The sequence below is a fragment of the Neovison vison genome, chromosome 1 (assembly GCF_020171115.1).
Source record: "Neovison vison isolate M4711 chromosome 1, ASM_NN_V1, whole genome shotgun sequence".
NCBI classification, from domain to species: Eukaryota; Metazoa; Chordata; class Mammalia; order Carnivora; family Mustelidae; genus Neogale; species Neogale vison.
In genome coordinates this window covers 83,708,043-83,726,396 of record NC_058091.1, presented here as the reverse complement: position 1 = coordinate 83,726,396, position 18,354 = coordinate 83,708,043, and the positions used below count along the sequence as shown (strand labels likewise).

The 18,354-nt window shown below is 50.3% G+C and overlaps 1 protein-coding gene across 3 annotated transcripts in view; it reads left to right on the top strand.

Moving 5' to 3' along the window:
• The window catches only part of CPNE5 (copine 5), an 88,462-nt gene that overhangs the window by 20,984 nt on the left and 49,124 nt on the right, over nt 1–18,354 (top strand). For all 3 annotated transcript variants that reach the window (XM_044250240.1, XM_044250245.1, XM_044250248.1), the window contains exons 4-6: nt 15,627–15,730; nt 17,365–17,404; nt 17,626–17,702. In XM_044250240.1, the coding sequence (XP_044106175.1) occupies nt 15,627–15,730; nt 17,365–17,404; nt 17,626–17,702 (221 nt within the window). The remainder of the gene's footprint in view (nt 1–15,626; nt 15,731–17,364; nt 17,405–17,625; nt 17,703–18,354) is intronic.

Here is an 18,354-nt window from a genome sequence, read left to right as displayed (position 1 = left end):
CCCAAGTGCTCTGTCACAGTGGGAACAGCCGTATGTGGAGACCCTGTGGACTTTCCCAAACCCGAGTCCCCTTCTCAGTCTGGGGCTCTAGGACCCAATTGGCTCTAAGGAGTGAGGGCTTCCAGGAAAAGGGAAACATCTCATCCTTGTGTGGGAGGGGTCCTTCCTTAGGAGGGGCTCTTCCAGGAAATGCTGGACCAAGGGAGGCCTTTGTCACTGTGCTGTGTCCAAATAGCATGGCAGTGTGGCACGCTGGCACAGTGGGGAACCCCACTCCCTGCCCCTCTAGTGCTTTTGTCCCAGGGTGTCTCTTCATAGTCTGCCCACAATACCCTGCGTCTCTGTGTGGTGGCCTGTCTGGCTCTTGCCCCCTTCCAAACCCCAGTTTTCCCTGGCTCTGGCCTTGAATTTCACCCCATGCTCACCCCCAGCAGCCAGCGTTTTTTCTGCTTCTCCTGAACAGAAAAGGGCCTTTTCGTGGTTCCAGTGGCTTTCAAAATCACAGCTCAGCCATTCAGCAGTTTCCCAAGCCTGGGAGACAAACATCAGCTTCTTAGCTTGGTGTCCAAACCTCTCCCACTTGGGCTACCCTAGAATTGGAGGAACTGGCATGGAGTGAGCCCCTGCAGGTGTGCTCCTGGCTTGTCCCTAAGGCTGCAGCCCTCTGTGAGGAGCTGCGATGGGTCCACGTCACAGCTGGGAAACTGAAGTCAGGAAGGTTGAAGCGGCTTGTCCACGGCCACACTATGAATTGGCTCAGGATTGGGATTCACATCTGTGTGGAAGCCACCTAAGCCCGGATGGCTGTCCAGAGCTGCCAGGCCTTTTAGGGGTGCCAGCTCTGCTTCCACACAACCTTGACCCTGGAGCCCATGTAAGCATGAAAGTCAGATTCAGGCTTATTTCTGCCCCGTGCACCCGCTGGCTAAGTTGAACCATATGGATTTGCAGTTTGAAAATTTGGTGAAATAATTGGCAATTTCATGTCATCTGATGGTCAGGTTAGACTCTCATCTAATATTAGCAAGTGGCCCCTAGTGACCTGCTTGTCCTTATCAGCAAAGTGAGGTCCCAGGGCCTGCTTGTTGCCTTAAGGCACACTGGGGGCCGGCCAATGAGAGCTGATGTTCTGGCCCCAGGGAGGGTCAGGCAGCCTCCGCTGGCAGGAGAGCCCTGGGGTATCAGAAGCCCAGGCCCACTCCCAAGGCATGAGGTCTCTGCAGGTTCTCACACCGTGTTTGTACAAGTGCTTACGGGTTTGTATGGCACTTCAGCCATATGTGTGTCTCTCCATACCTTCCTGTTGGCGGTGAAAAATGATTGGTAACCTCCTTCTGTGAAAAGGGTTCTCCAGTGCCGGGGAGATAATGTACTGGAGATGACATCTCCTAGTTTGGGCTTTCAAATGTGACAGCCATCCCTAGGATGGATGAAACTCATTAAAAAATTTCTTTTACTTTAATTTATTTCTTTAGAAGATTTTTCACTTATATTAGAGAGAGAGAGAGAGAGAGTGAGTGCGAGCAGAGGGAGGTGTGGAGGGAGGGGCAGAGGATGAAGCAGACTCCAGTTGAGCAGGGACGGGCTCGTCCCTGCTGGACCCGATCCCAGGACCCTGGGATCATGACCTGAGTCAAAGGCAGACCTTTCACCGACTGAGTCACCCAGGCACCCCCAAATTAACTTTCAATAATATATTATAGACAATAGAACAAAAGCCAAGCTGTTGGACTCCAGGCTTCTCCCACCTGACAGTGTGTCCCCTGCCTTCTTCCCTAGCTCTGTCCTTCCTCTTGCACCCGGACATTCAGAGTCTGGCCTGCTTCCACCCTCATGCTGTTCCTCTAGAGGAAATGCCTTTCTCCGACTCTGAGCCACCTTGGTCCTCTCTGAGCGCCCCCAGGCAACCCTATCCCAGCAGCCAAGATGGTGGCCCAATAACTCTGATGGTTTAAGTGGCCCAATAACTCTGATGGTTTAAGGTACTCAAAGAATCAGCCAAGCTGGTTGAAAAATCTGCCACATTACAGCAGAATTCCTTTAGAATGTGCCTGGTGTGGGCCTAACATCACATCTCCCACTTGTTCCTGATCCTTAGAATGGCTTTTATCTCCAGACCTCAGCGAGGTGACGGAACTTGGCCCAGGGGACAAGGCTAGAAAACCAGGGTTCTCTCCCTATTGAATCACAGAGGAGGGGTGGTGTCGTGGGCAGTTCCTGGGTTTGGGTCAGGACCTTGGTCTTAGAACTGTGTGACCTTGAACAAGGCGCTTATCTTTTTGGACCCCCTGTTTCTCACCTGTAAAATGGGCAACTAGCAATCCTTACTGGTTGGATTTTTTAAGTGTTAGAGAGAACATAGGAAAAGGTGGAGGAAACAGGTAGGCGGTTGGTAAGAAGTAGCTCTTGTTCATGGTACCATTGATGGGCTGTGGGTGTCGGGCAATGTAGCACCTCTGTCCCAGGTAACCCCTTCTATATATAGATAGCAACAGGGAGGCAAAGAGGCAAAGTAACTTGAATAAGGGACTGTGATATCCTCCAGGGTACAAAGCTGTAGCAGCAAGATCCCTGCCTTCAGAGATTTTATGGGGAGCTGGGGAGACCAGACACAGGTATGGAAGGAACTAAAAGCCTTGTTTTCTTCATTCTCGTGAGAGTGTTGTAGCAGATCCTCTCAGAGGCCCCGAGTTCCAGAAGGTAGCTAGGCCAGGAGCCACCCAAGCAGTTTAGATGTGAATTCTCAGCTCTTCACAGCTGGGAGAGGGCCGGGAGGGCCTGAAGGGCTTCCAAGGGTAGGTGGCACCAGACTTGGGAACTGAAGGATAGTGGGGAGAAGAAAGAGCATTCCGGGAATGGGGCTTGCCATGAGCAAAGCTTGGTGGTGGAAACGTTCTGTGTGTCTGGGAGCTGGCGGTGACTCAGTCTGGCTATGGCCCGGGCTGTGTTGGAGGGAGGCGAGAGATGAGCTGATGAAGGGAAGGCCGTGCCCCATTGGGAACCCTCCTGGGAATACAAGGCCTTCGATTTAATCACAGTTTCCAAAGAGTCAGCAGTCAGTGAGCAAGCATTTATTGTACACCTACCATATGCCACCCACCGATTCAGACATATAGTAGAGAATAAGACAGGCAGAGTCCCTACTCTGAAGAGGCTTATTTAATCAGCAAAGAAGTTGGATAATTTCAGGTATTGTTTGATAAGTGCTGTGACAAAGATAAAAAACAGCATAATGAGATAGAGAGTGACCAGGGTGGAGGGAGTCCCTTCTGAGGGACAGGTGACTCTGAGTCCTGAGTGTTACCATGCCTATGTCTGGGAGTGGGTATTCCAGGCAGGAGGTACAGCAGGTGTGAAGGCCCTGAGGTGGGAGCAAGCTCAGTGCACTCAAAGGACAAAAAGAAAGTCTGTATAATTGGAGTGCTGTGAACAATGAAGACAGTGGGCAGATCCTCTAGGGTTTCATGGGCCATGTAGGAGTTCAAACACTGCTCTGAGTGTTGTGGAAAACTATCTGAGGGTTTTGAGCAGGGTAGGGATGCAACCCCGTTTATGTTTTGGAAAGACAACTCTGGCCACCGTGTGCATGGCAGGCAAAAGAACAGAAACAGGAAGACACATTGCAGTCTTGTGGAGATCCTGGTTTAAGACAGTAGTGGGCAAAGGCAGTGGGGATCCAGTTTGTTCAATGGTCAAGAGTTTAGATGCGAAATGAACTCACCCTCTGCCACCATACTCTGAGCCCAGTTTGGGATCCCTGATGACCAACCCAGGACCCAGCCCCAGCCACACCACACAGATCTCTATCAAAAGATTTCCCTCTCAAAAGGAACAAATGGATCATTGTTACTGTTTTATAATGGATCATTATTATTGTTAAACTTCAAAGCAGGAGACAAGCCTCACTAGGAGGTGGGCACCAAGGCAAGCGTGGGGCTGGTTTTCTGGGCTCTCCTGTTTTTGGAGAGAGGGGTCTGCCTCTTCAGGGAAAGCTTCCACTTGAGCCTCGGGACCCACGCAACAGCCTCTCGTGGCCTTCGCTCTTGTCCTGCAGCTGGATCTCCAGGGCCCTCCCTTGCAGTCACAGGAGCAAGCAGCCTGGGACTGAGGCCTGACTGGGGACCAGACGGGTCACAGGCACCTGCTCGTAATCTTAGGCTTAGGGCTTTAGAATCTGCTTTGGCACAGCCAGGTGCTGTCACTGTGTCCCTTGAAATCTTGACTCTGTCACTTCCTTTAAACTCTCTGAGCTGTAGTTTCTTTTTCTTTCTGTGTAAATGGGATCCCGACGCCTACTCCCTGGGCTGTGGTGGGAACTTGAGGACAGAATCGCTCAGCACAGTGCCTGGCTGTGCTTGACACTTGGAAATATTATTATGCAATCCTGTCAAAGCTGGGAAGAGGCTGTACCCCCTGTCCTGCTTCTCCCTCCGTACCAGGGATGACGTTTCCTAGCGCTGGTATGGTCTCTACGTGAGCAATACCCCATAACTCCCCTTAGCCCTCACCACACCCCAGATGAGTAAGCAGAGGCACAGAGGGGTCCCCGCTTGGCCCAGCGCCTCAGTTCGAGAGTGTGGAGCTGAGGTGTGCTATGGTCTTCTGAGTCTGCCCGTCTGGCCACGCCGCTATCGGAGTGGACTTTTCTAGATCCGGGGTTGGATGTGGTGTGTCGGGGCCGACTGTGAACTTGTGTGTGGCTCCTTCTGCCCTCCCCTTAGCCGACCAGAGCTGGTCTGTGAGTTCTGTGTAATACATTCGACAGGAGCCCAAGATTTCCTCTGAAGAAAGGAGTTTGCTTTTCTGGTAAACCCTGAGGTTCTCGAGTACGTTGTTTGGCAGCTGATAAATCTCTTTTCTCTTTAGTGTAGTGTGAACGTCCAGGTGGCTGCTCTTTACAGCTGTGGCGGAGCCGCTGAGAGTGTGGGTTCCAAAGTTAGGGTGACTGGGTCTGAATCCGGGCCACCACCTCCCTGGCTGGGGCTCTTGGGCAAGTGCCTCAGCTCACAGCCTGCTGTGAGGAATAAAGGAGCTAATTTTGGTAAAGCGCCTGGCAGGAGACAATGCGCAACAGTGACTCCATAGAAGGAGGCCTTAAGCGAGAAACCAGGGCTTCACCTGGGGGAAACAAACTTTGGGGGTATCCCTTCAGACACCGTCATGCCATTCCACAGGAGCGACAGACATTTTGGAGTGCCCTGGAGGACCAGTGCCTCTAGGGCAGGGCTCATTCAGGGCCCTCCCTGCACAGGTGCCGCTGGACCCTGGCTCAGCCGCCCAGGCAAGATCAGGGCACGGGCTGGTGGGGTGTTTTGCCAGCTACTTGGCAGCTAGGCTCATTGGTAAAAGGGCCATTCCCCCAGGAGCTGGGACATTTTAACAGATTATCTGGAACAATGGCTAATTAGGAACTAAGCCTTTTGTCAGGAAGTCTTTCATTATAAGCTTGGCTGCGGCTGCTGATGTCTGGGGCCAGAGAGGGAAAATTCTCCGTCCAGGCCTGAGCAGGGAGAAGGCCTTTGGAGCCTCCGTTCTCCTTACTCACCTCTGCCCTTCCTTACCTAGAGGCTTTAAGGCAACAGGAAGTGGTCTGGAAGGTACCAGGCCACAGAAGTCATGGTTCATGGTTCTGCTTGGCTTTAGGCCAGCCCCTTCCTCTCTCTCTCAGGGCCTGCTTTTCCTCACTCTCCAAGGAAAGGGTGGCTACAGACTCCTGCCCCCGCCTCTTCGTGAGGGAACCTCAGAGAACTTTCCAGACCCCAGACCATGCAGGCCTGGCCTGGAACTAGGTCCTCTGTGCTCCTCCTTGAAACCTGGGTCCTCCTTCCTGGTGCCCAGACCTCAGGCCATTCTCCAGCATCAGGCACACAGTTGGACCCCTGTTCCCAGCACCCAGCTCCCTGCCTTTTCCAGTTTCTATTTGAGTCAGATAGCTTTCTGGCCTTTAATTTTAATCCCAGTGAACATGATTCATGAGGGGCCAGGGCTGGGCTCTCTAGCAGGGCTTTTAGAATCCCCAATTAAGGAGCCATCAATTATATATGAAAATTATAGGGGAGCTCCGGCTGGGGAAGGGTGGGCAGCTTCGAGGTGGAGAGCAGTCTGTCAGTGCTGGCCTCCTTCTGTCCCAGGAGGCATAGCCACTGGGGGCTTTGCAGCTGGGGGGAGGTCTCTGGAGCTTCATCCAGCTGTAATTTGTAAAAAGGCCAGAGCTGCTTAAATCTGGGGCCGTGAACGTCGTTCAGGCTTGCAGAGCAACCCACTCATTACTGAGGCAGGGGATCGTGGTGAACACCATGGGAAGCCACGACTCCGTCACTCCTGGGAGCCCTGGTCCTCCATCCCCACCACTGGGTGCCTCTGGGAGTTCCTGCTGGCCTCCTGGAGCTCCGTTCCCTCCTCTATCAAATGGAGATGAGAGTAATAACATCTCCATGGGGTCACTGGTGGGGGGCGCTGAATGAGATCACGGGTGTGGAAGGTGTTTTGAAGATGAGGAGTCACGATAAGAAGAGGTAGGAGGAGGATTTGATGGCAGGAAGACCTGAGAGAAACCTGACAGAGTGGGTGACAGGCTTCTGGGAGAACCAGGGACCACTCCGGGTGGGAACTGACCTGACCTGGGCTCCCATCATAGCCCTTTTCCTAAATAGCCGTGTGACACGTGTCAAAGCACGGTCCCCCCACCCCGCTTTTCTGCCTCTCTCTTCTCATTGCTTGAGATGATTTGATTCCTTCCAGCTCCAGAATCTTCAGGTTCTAGGTCAACTTGTCAATCAGTAAATCCTTATGGAAATCATAGGAGGGGCCAGGAGTGCCTGTGTGGTCTGTAGGGATTGGAAATGTGGGTGGGGGGTGAGCAGAGGAATAGGTCAGGGGCACCCACCTGTGCCCTGTGACCTAAAGCCCCCCAACAGGAAGAGTCAGCAAGGTGGAAGAGAGAGTTAACATTGAAGAAGCTCAGAGGTTTGGCTGCAGGTAAGAAAAGAACAAGAATAAAGATTGAATAGGACATAGGCCAAGCCTCATTCACAGTACTGACTTCCTACTGGTTAGTGACTACATTGACTCCTTACTGATTTGGAACCAGACCAGAGAGTCTGGGTTCGAATCCTGTTTCTCCCACCCACTGGCTATAGGACCCTGGGCAAGTTACTCCAGCTCTCTGAGCCTCATCTTAGTTAACTTATCTGTAAAATGGGAATAACAGCTATGTTTCATAAAGCTGTTATGAAGATTGAATGAGAAAAAATGTGGAAAACACTTAGCACCTGGCTGTCTTTAGGGCTACGTGAGGATTATTCTCAGTATTGAAGATCAGTAGCAGACATCTGGGTCAGGCTCCATGCACGTTCCCTTCTGTCCTTGCCCTGGAGAGGGAATGATTTGCTCTGTCTTAGCAGTTGGGGAAATGCACCCTCTTAACTATTCTAGGTAGCCTCCGGTAAATAATTAGCAACAGAACCCTGGCCAGTGGGGGGTCCTAAATCCAAGCCTAGCTACTCCTCTACTCCACCCTGGCTCTGGGCCCCAGGGCCCTCCAGCTGTGGGCATTTGCAGGGAGTTACCGGGGGCTTGCGTGGAAGGAGGGGTCTAGGCTTTACAAATCTAGAAGCAACAGAGAAAGCTTCTTTCTAGGCTGCTTTACTTTGTGCCTCCTAGCCCAGTAGTCGTGTGTCTGAGCAGGGACTGAGAGGGTCAAGGGCTCTCCTCCCCTCCCTATCCTCACTAAGCAGCCTCCACGCCCAAGGGGTCTTTCCACTTCACTTTTCCCGCCAGTGGCAAGAGAGTGAATTTTCTTCTCCAGGCCTGGGTCTCTAAGCAAGCATTACACATACTACTGCCTTTTCCTTTCCCCCCTAACAAAGGCCTTGGGCTTTGCTGGACCCAAGCTTGTGGGAGCCCATGGGCAGGGCAGAGTCTAGATCTCAATGGAGTAGCTGTTTGGTAAGAGCAAAGGGACAGCCCTGCATTTTCCTCTCAGCTTTGCCTGTGTGTGGAAGATGTCTGGAGAGAAAACACTCAGAGCTGGGGCCTTTTGGGCATGGAAGATGAGCAGAGTGTCAGCAGTTCCTGCCGGGAGCCTCTTAGAGATAAGGCTGAGTTCAGCGACCCAGGAAAGACACACCTCCTGGGTGCCTGGGCCAGGGTTTGGGGTTCAGGAAGGACCAGAGTATAGAATCCCTAATTTAGACTTCATTTTAGGCCCCGGGCTCCCTTCTAAGTACACTACATAAATCAGATCATGTAAGCCTTCAACAACCCTGTAAGGTATGGATAAATTTTTGTTCCCATTTTACAAAAGAGCAAACTGAAATACAGTGGGGGAAAGGGATTTCTCCTGTCACATGGCCAATGAGAACTACAAAACCAGATTTGAACCCAGGAAGGGGGGCCCCAGACTCTGCTCTCTGTACTTCACTATTCACTGCTTTCTGGGGGAAAACCTAAGGTGTGTCTTCAAAGCTAGAATCATAGGTTCTTAAAGGTTTCTGTAGGCATGCTTTCCCTTGGAGAAACTGATGGAAACCAGAGCTCCTTCCCCTGGAAAATGCAGACACGTACAGACAGACATTTCATTCGATTTCGGGGAGCCACAGACCCACTTAGAGCTGATTAAAAGCATCAAACTTGACTCTAATCAGGTAGGTGGCCACTTTCTATAAAGCCAAGGACACTGGTGTGGGGAGCCCTGGTCCTGGAGAGCTCCCACTGGCGCCCTTAGGGTGGGACAGCTGTGCTGAGACCCTGCATCCCAGAAGGTGGTCGTGGGACATCGGGTGTCTTGGCCGCACAAGCGGGGGTCATGCACTTTATTGGTGACAAGAGCATTCCACGGTGTTTCAGCAGAAGGAGGGGGGTGGGGACTGTTCTTGGTTTATGTTCACTTGAGTTGGCAATTGTATGTGTTAGGAACATGTTTGGTGAGAGAGAAAATAGATCAGTCAGGGCCCCAGCAGGAGAGCAAGTTTCCTCAGTTGGTTTAACTGAGGAGATTTGATGGGTTTCTTTCGAAGGTATGGATGAGGTAGAGGGAATCTGCAGGAGGTCGCCCCCCACCCAGGGCCCAGCACCAGCAAGTAGCTGCTCTCACTCAGGGCTCGAAGGGGCAGTGAGAGGAGACAGTGCTCTTGTCTGTGAGTGAGAGGCGGACCATCGTTCTGGGAGAAGAAGCACCCCCTGCCAGAATCCAGGGGCCAAGTCTGGGCCAGAGTGGAAAGAAATACCCTACCTTCTCTCTCCACCTGTCTCCCATCTGCTGGTGCCTCCCGTTGGCCAAACCCAACCTGGAACCTGCAGGGCAAGGGAACCAGGAGGATGAGGTTCAAAGGGGAAACCGGGTCCCCTGGAGTGTAGAGCAGGACAGAGAAGGAGCTGGGTGGGCAGCCATGGGAGACCCTCTGGCACAGAGAATAAGCTTCCAGATCCATCCAGGCCTTACTGCCAGCCCTGCGCCTCACTGCAGCTCAAGAGGCCCATGTCTTGACAGAGGATCCCCCCACTCCTGGCCTCCTAGTTGGATGTGGAATGGGGAGACCTTAGGGTCTCACGCAGGGAGACCTGCCTGAACCAGGTTTTCCATCCCAGCCTGGCAGCAGCCCTTGTCCAAAGGGCGGTTTGGCAGGACCGCTGCCCAGCCGGCCCCATAGATCTCAACTTCTGTGTGTAGCCCCGGGGAGCCATCTAATTTAGTCCTCAAAGAAGTTTCAAGTCTGCTTTCCCTTTGAGGGTCTCCCTGGAACTGATGATATGTAATTAATGCTGTTTAATTGATATTCTTGGGGCTTAGTCATAGAGGTTTTAGGAGCCCTCGGGAGCATCTTTTGTGACGCGTTCCCACTGGGTTTTGTTGCCAAGAACAAGACATGAGCTTTGGAGAGGGTGAATGTCCTGATTTCCAGGTTTTGCACTCATCTGTACTTTCTTTTTCTTTCTCCCCTCCTGGGAGGCTATTCCAGGCCTTGAAGTCAGGGAAGTCCCACTCACCTTTATTTCTGATTGCTCAGCCCCTTCCCCGGTTTCACACCAAGCCCTCACTAGTCTGCACTTACCCCCATAAGCAACAGTTCTTAAAGGCTGTCTGTATCAGAATCGCTTGTTAAAACAAAGATTTCAGGGTTTCTCTCCAACGTTGCTGATCAGAAAATCCCTGTGCCCACTGATGTTGGGTGGCCTGCGCCCCAGACCATGAGCAGTACCATTCTCAGAGCCTGGAGTGTGGACGGAGGAGTTCAGAATGGACCAGAGGGAGGGACAGGCACTTCCAGGGTGCTGGAAGAGCGTTCAGCACTGGTTCAGCTCCGATTATGATTACAGGCGCAAATGGTTAATCCCCTCTCCCCTTCGCCCCCAAGCCCAATTTGCCACACATCATTCAGACTATATGCTTCCCACTGCTTCGTGCTAACACCTCATCTGTCCAAGTCCCTTCGGGCTTGGAAACTAATTCTATGTGGAATGAAATACAATCAAATTGATTTTTTTTAAGACATCAGTTAGGTTGTTTCCTAATGTCATATTTAATAGGGGTATAAAATTGGAATTGACAGAGACCTAGCGGCTTCTTGGATTTTCAAAATCCAAGTTTTTTGGTTTTTTTTTTTTTTTTTTGTCTTTGTTCCCTTTGTGATTAGCCCAAGTAATGAAGGCTATAAAACATCTTTAGTAAGTCCCTCCTTGATTGTAGATTTTACAGTTGTTTGTGCCCGGCATATGTTAATTACCTCTGCCTGTTGGAAATTCATCACTGCCCAGCCTGGCTCAATGGCCCCCTCTCCTCTCTAGGAGATCTTGGGGGCCTTTGCAGTCCCACTCCAAGTCCTGTTTCCAGGGGAACTCCATTTTCTTCTCTGGCAGAGATCAATCTCTAGGGAATTCCCCTCTATTGAAGCTTCAAGTGCCTTTTTAAAAGCGGCGCTGTCATCTTCCCTAATGGGTGTTTTCCTTGGAGTCTCTGCTGAGAGCCGGGTGGGAGAGAGGCGGCACAAATGCTTTCTCCTTCTGGGCTGGGGTGTATCTAAAATCCAGCCAGAGGGATTGTTTAACATATTTCGGGGAGCTGTACACTGAAGAGGAGGTAGAGCCCTTTCTTAAAGGAGGATTCTCTCACACCTGGATGTTTACCCAGAATACTCTGCAAGAAAGCCATTAGGAGAAATTTTCCTTTTGTCTGAAGACTAGAGGTATTAAGAATGAGTGCAGAAGAGGAGAATGCAGGAATTCTCTTGGAACAAGGATGGATTATACATTGTAAGATTGTTACTGAATTTAGGGGATATGCCAGGAACCCAGTCTTATTTGACTCAATATCTACCCCATTGCCTGTACACAGTGGGGCTTTTATAAATATTTGTGAAGTAAATCTCATCTTTATTTGATTTTTATAGTGCTTGAGAACATTAGATGAAGTAAAAATATAATGCGCTTTGGATTACACATACCTGCATTTAGGTCCCAGCTCTGCCTAGCTGTGTGACCTTGGGCAAGTGACTTAACCTCTCTGATTCTGTTTCCTCACTTGGAAAATGGGTAGTTACTCATGGGGGTGGGGTGAGGTGGGGTGGGGGTGGCAGTGTGAGAATCAAATGAGATAATGATGCACTTGATCTAGTGAGCATTCAGAAGGGGTTCAGTAAATGTTAGTGTTCTTCCTCCATTAGTGGGTCTCAACTCCAGCTGTGCGTTAGAATCACCTAGGAAACTGAAAAAAAAAAAAAAAACAGTTGTTCAGGCCCTACCCAGGGAGACTGGGTTTCATTGGTCTGTGGCGGGATTTTGAGCATGGGTATTTTTAAAAAGCTCCTGTTAAAGGATACATCCTCTCTAAAGGTAGAATGAACACATGGTAAAGATTTGTTTAACTTGTTAATTAAATGAAGGAACCAGTAAGATGTTACAGCTGGTTCAGATGACTCAACACACATTCTATTGACCCTTGAACAACACAAGTTTGACTGGCACAGGTCCACTGATACACAGATTTTTTTCAGTAAATAATTTTTTTTCATTTCAATAAATTTCTTCTTCTTTATGACTTTCTTAATAACATATTCTTTTTTCTGGCTTACTTTATCGTAAGAATACAGTATGTAATACATATAACATACAAAATATTTCTTAATCAACTTCCTGTTGTCTGCAAGCCTTCCGGTCAACAGTAGGCTGGCTATTAGTTAAGTTTTGGGGGAGTCGAAAGTTATACATGGATTTTCGACAGGGTATGGAGGTCCACTCCCCTAACCCCTGCATTGTTGCAGGTCAGCTGTATACAGGCAATCAGGAATGCCAAAATTAATTTAAAAATAGATGCAAAATTGGTCAGTATCAACAGGACAATAATCAAATAATTGCATTCCACTGAGCCAAATGTATTTACATTTCTACGGATAAGAATCATTTGCATTATGATGTGCTTTCTGCAATTTTCTGTTATAGAATAGCTCAATAATCATGAAGGGTGCAGATCTCGATGAAGTCAGATGCCTGGACCAGTCTGTGAAATAGGACACCCAGTAATCTGTCTTTGTGTCAACATCTTTCACATTTCGCCCGGGGGCTTCTGGTGTGTAGCTGGGGAAGACCCTGTTGTAGAGGTTTGTCTATGGCTCTGTTGTGACACTGTGTTACGGTTATTGTTTATGAGTTGTTTCACCAATGACAGAGAAGTCCTTAAGTAAAGGATTCACGTTCTCTTTATATTCATAGCTCAGCACCCAGCTCTTTGTCTGGCCTATAGTAAGTGCTGAAAAACTGTTTGTTGAATCGGTAATTGAGTTGGATGATACCTCTAAGAAGTAAGCAGGACACGTAGTGTTCTCCCATCTTTTGATGAGGAAATAGAAGCTTTCTTCAATCAAGTCCCACAATTAGCTTGTGATAAGCTTGCGACTCAAACCCACTCATCCCTTTCCTCATTCAACCTTACTTCATTCAATGGTTTCTGAGTCCCCAGTGCATACCAGGCACTGAGAGCAGTGACCAGCCTTTGCCCTCGTGAGGGACCTCACAGGGTGCACCTGGGGCATGGAAGGAATGGGCCAGAATGCCTAGGTTGTGACTTGCCCTCAGCAATGATCAGTTGTGGAACCCTAGACAGATAACTTAGCTTTTCTGTGCTTTTGTTTTCCTATCTGTAAAATGGGGGAGCCTACCATAAAAGGACGAAATAAGGTAAATACGGTGCAAAATGTGTCACGTGGTTCCTCATACTTATAGTCACTGGTGACTATGAGAATGGGAGTCTGTTAAATGGTGGCCGGTCCTGGGCTGCAAAAATGAGGGGAACTTGGATCCTCGGCTGTTCGAGAAACTTTAGTGGGGTGGGAAGAGCCTCAGTAGGTCGTTTTCAGGGGACATAGTAAGTGCAGCCATAGAGATACCAGGTGCATTATGGGAGCACAGGGGAGGGGTTGGGAGTTGTAGAGCAGGAGCTCCTGGGGACTGGGTCTTCAAGCATTAGCAGTGTTCTCACTTAGGGGGCCCTCTAGGAGCCTGCGGCAGGGGTTGAGTTCAGAAAATGGGGAGCCCTGGCCGAGGTCACAAGGGAGGAAGTGGGTACGGGGGAAAGGAGAGAGGTTCGGATGGTGGAATTGATAGAGAGTAAAGGCAAGATGATGCCAGATGGAGTGCTCAGATGACCCCACACGTCCTTGGGTGGGAGCTTCCCTTTGCAGCTTTCTAACTTAAATCAGGGTACAAGTGAGTGCTAGGCTAAGTCCCAGAGAAGAAGATCTTGCCCACCACACAGGAGAGGCACCTGTGTACTGGCATTTTTCTGAGCTGCAGAGCCCCATTAAGGGGGACTAATACTCGGGATTAATTTTTTATTTTGGCAATTACCACCCAAGTTGAAAAAAACAAGTTTATGTATTCAGAAATATTCACAACTTATTTAAAATATTTATCATGCACCTGTCTGTCTTATTCACTTTGTAGGGTTGGTATCATGCCTTCATTTCATGGAACACAGAGCACACTGCTTTTATACTTGATCTTTTAGCCTTGTGTCCCTTTTTTTAAACAAAATATCACCAGAAATGTCCAGTGTATTGAATAGATGTAAGAAAAAAAAAAAAAAACAGGGACGCCTGGGTGGCTCAGTTGGTTGGACGACTGCCTTCGGCTCAGGGCGTGATCCTGGAGTCCCGGGATCGAGTCCCACATCGGGCTCCCAGCTCCATGGGGAGTCTGCTTCGCTCTCTGACCTTCTCCTCGCTCGTGCTCTCTCTCACTGTCTCTCTCTCAAATAAATAAATAAATAAATAAATCTTTAAAAAAAAAACAGATGTAAGAGAGAGCTGTTTTGATGGGCCTGATGGCCAGGAAACATGTCCCCACTGCCCTCCTCCGTAGTGCAGGGAGACCTCAAGGAGCTCAGAGCCCTGTGAACCACAGTTAAACCCGAGGGTTGTCAAAGGGAGGTCAAAGGGATATTTGTCAAAGGGATATCTGGGAGTGAGGCCTATAATCGGTCTTTTATCAAACCCTCCTAGTGACTCTGGTGCCCAGACCTGGGAGTTACTTGCCTTAAGTCATTTGGGGAGTTTAAGGGGATTCAACTATTGAGTGCCTAGAGTGTCTGCTGCAGGGGATGTGGAGAAAGTTAAATCCATGTATTAGGTATCTGTTGCTGTGTAACAGATTAGCCCAGAGCTTAGCAACTTAAACAACAGGGTCATAAATCTGGGTGTGGCTTTGTGGGGTCTTCTACCTCAGGGTCTTCTAGAAGGCTGCGGTTAAGGTGTTGGCTGGGGTCTCAGTTGTCTTGAGCTTCTGCTGGGGCAGGGTACGCTTCCAAGTTCCCTTGGTACTTTCGGGAAGATTCAGTTTCTTACAGGCAGGTCGGCTGACAGCCTGGCTTCTCACTGGGTGTTGGCCCAAGACTGCTCTCAGTTCCTTGCCACACGGACCTCTCCATAGTGCAGCTGGCTTCCTCGAAGTGAGCAAGCAAAAGAGAGTGAGAGAGGGTCCCCAAGACAGAAGTCATGGTAGTTTATAACATATTTTGGGCAGTGGCTTGTGCTCTATTCTATTCATTAGTAGTGAGTTGTGAAGTCTAGCCCACCTTCAAGGGGAGGGGAGTGCGCATGGGCGGGAGGTGGGGATCTTAAAAGCTCCTACAATCCCTTCTTCCTCCCTTTCATTTACAATGGTGACATCAAATAATTAGTCACGTAACTGTGGAATCAGAGAAGGATGGTGGTCTTAGGGGTGAGCCCAAGTTCAGCAGTGGCTCAGAGGGAAGTAAACCTCTCTGGGTGGAAGAATCAGGAAGGCTTTCTGAAGGAGGCAGCATTAACAGGATTTTGAAGAAATGGAGGACGTGCCACTGGCAGAAAAGGGAAAGCCGAAGTGAAGGGCCTGCTCAGGTATTCGGGTATCAAAACCTTGCAACTTGGGTGGAGCCTAGATGGAGGTCGGGAGAAGAAAGCCGAGGTTGGATTTGGAGCTGGGGATGGTTTCCGTTGTTAGATGGAAGAGCTCTTGCCCTGACTGGGGATGGGGGATGGGGGCCAGAAGGCAAGGCTTCCATTCCTACTGGGGCCAGGACTGAGGAGCTTGGAGCCCCGTGCTCTCGCCTGCTCCACAGCCTGGTCCTGAGGTCCACACCCTATTTTCTCTTGCAGTTCGGACGCACCGAAGTCATCGACAACACACTCAACCCTGACTTTGTGCGCAAATTCATTGTGGATTACTTCTTTGAGGAGAAGCAGAACCTCCGTTTTGATCTGTAAGTGGCAGCTGGTACTGAGGATGGGTCTGTGGTGGCGGGGGGACCATAGATGGGAGGGGAGCTCTAGGACCTGTGATTGGTAGTAGTTTCTCTTACCAAGGAAGGGAATGGGTGCCATGACATTAGAGGGATCTCAGGTTTGGCCTGGGACAAAAACAATTAACTCAAGTTCAGACCCACCCTCATCAGGAGATGGAAAAGAGGTGGGAAGAGAGAACAGAGGCTCCCCACCATTTGTCTCCCTTAAGTGTGGGAGGACCCTGAGCAAGCCATCTGACTCTGGGGGTTAGATCTTGGGGGCTTCCCGGGAGCCTTTTTTTCCCCAGCTGATGGGGACTTCCCCATTGACCTCTTCCTCTGTTGGAGCTTATTCTTTTTTTTTTTTTTAAAGATTTTATTTATTTATTTATTTGACAGACAGAGATCACAAGTAGGCAGAGAGGCAGACAGGGGGAGCGGGGAAGCAGGCTCCCTGCTGAGCAGAGAGCCTGATGCGGGGTTTGATCCCAGGACCCTGGGATCATGACCTGAGCCGAAGGCAGAGGCTTAACCCACTGAGCCACCCAGGCGCCCCTCTCAGAGCTTATTCTGGGAGAGGGGTGCCCTCTGGTCTCCCCTCTTGCAGAGGTAACCTGACTTGATGGGGCCTCGGGCATGTGCATGTGTTCCACAAAGGTGTAGACCACCCTTCTGTTGAGGTTAAAGATGATGATGGGATTTCAGTCTGGTGAGCGGGTGCGGGGAGCCTTGTTTCGTTGTTTTTCCTAGGCATGAGGATGGTTAGAAAGGACTGTATCCCAGAGGACTGTGGACAGAGTGGGCCAAAAGGGGGTTGGGGGCTTGCAGGAGCAGAGGAAAAAAAAATGCTGTGGAAGGACATGACTTTGGAGGGACTGAGGGAGGACTTACAGCCCATCATAGAGAAGACACCATTTGGGGACATTCTGGAGAAATAAAATGCTAGAGCCGGGGTAGAGTAAAAAGGACTGCCCCTCAGTGGGAGGCTTTGGGGCCTGGACAGCCAGTGGGGTTGGGCGGGGGAGGGGGATGCTGGAAAAGGGACAGCAAGAGTGGCTCCAGGTCAAGGGAGGGGCCCAGGTGCAGATGGAAGAGGGGAAAGTGTTCATGCCTCCCCTGTTCTTGAGTGAGGAGGCCCCAGGTCAAGCTGGGCAAGCCTGGGCAAGGTGAAACCATCAGGAGGTTCAAAGGCAAGGTATTGAGCTCCAAGGGCACCTCGCCTTAGCTGGGAAGATGGGAGAGCAAGCTTTGAAGGGCAAGGTGGCTCAGCCACCTGAGAACCAGCCAGGGTTGCCAAGCAAGTTTATTTTAGGTTTTCAGTCTTTAACGAGGTATAACACATACATAGTGAAGTACACAAATCTTTAGAGTCCATCCCATGATGCGTTTTGTATCTGTTTACCCTCATGTAACCATCAGCCAGATCAAGAGACAGAATATGGCCAGTACCCTGCAAGGCTCCCGTGTGGGCCTCCCAGTCGTTACTCCCAGAAATATCCTACCTTCTCAGAGCCTGTATTTGGGGATGTGGGGTCTTGACTCAGATCAGGGACCCCAGCAGTTCTGGACAGGATGCCCCAGCAGTCTTTACCATCTCTGTGTGTTCCCTGCAGTTACGACGTTGACTCGAAGAGCCCGGATTTATCTAAACATGTGAGTTCTGCCAGTGACTGCCCAGAAATTCAGAAGCTCTCTTCAGTGCCAGAGTCTGGGTTAGCTTCGAGCTTCCCTGGGACACAGACCCATATGTCTGATGCTGCTTCTGGTTATTTCAGAGTCTACCTACTTCTAGGCATGGGGTGATGGGGGAGGTGGGGTGGCCGTGGGTAGAGTGAGTGACACTGGCTTTTTTTTTTGGTACCCTGGGCATGCAGGATTTCCTGGGCCAGGCCTTCTGCACCCTCGGAGAGATTGTGGGGTCCCCTGGGAGCCGCCTGGAGAAGCCCCTCACGTAAGTGTAGAAGGGAGTGGGGCCTGTTTGGGTTGCTTCTCTGGGGATGGGCCAAACTCCCGCCCACCCTTACTTAGCCCAGGGTAGGAGCGCAGCAAGCCGCCACTCATGCAGGGTGATTAGGAATAAGGAGACCCTGGAGACCTCGCAGGGCCATTAACCCAGTGAACTTGGAGGGACCCAGGTTCAGTTATTAGAGCCCCGTATTCCTGGGACGACGTGAGACAGTATCTAGTCCACTCCTACCTCCCACCCTTGCCAATGTAAAGGGAAGGAATCAATGCCCAGAGAGGGAAAAGTGACTTGCTCAGGGGCACACAGCTAGGAAATAGGAGAGCTGGGATTTGAATTCAGGGGTTCTCCTCACATAGCAGATCCCTCAGATTATTTACCTCTTACTGTAGGCCAGAGGTGGGTAGGGTAAGGTCCTCCTCATCTTACCCTGCCCTGAAAATCTGCATGATAGGGCTGTAAGTGCTTTTAGGGGAATGCTATTCTTCTAGGAAGGCTCTAGGATAAGGAATCCCAAGGCTTCTTCTGGTGGAAGCTGCAGGTGGCTGTAGGGACCAACCAAGGCTGGCTGGGTAGCGGGACTGCCCTCTCTTGTCCCTATTTCTCAGGAAGCCCTAGGGGCAGAACCCAGACAAAAGGA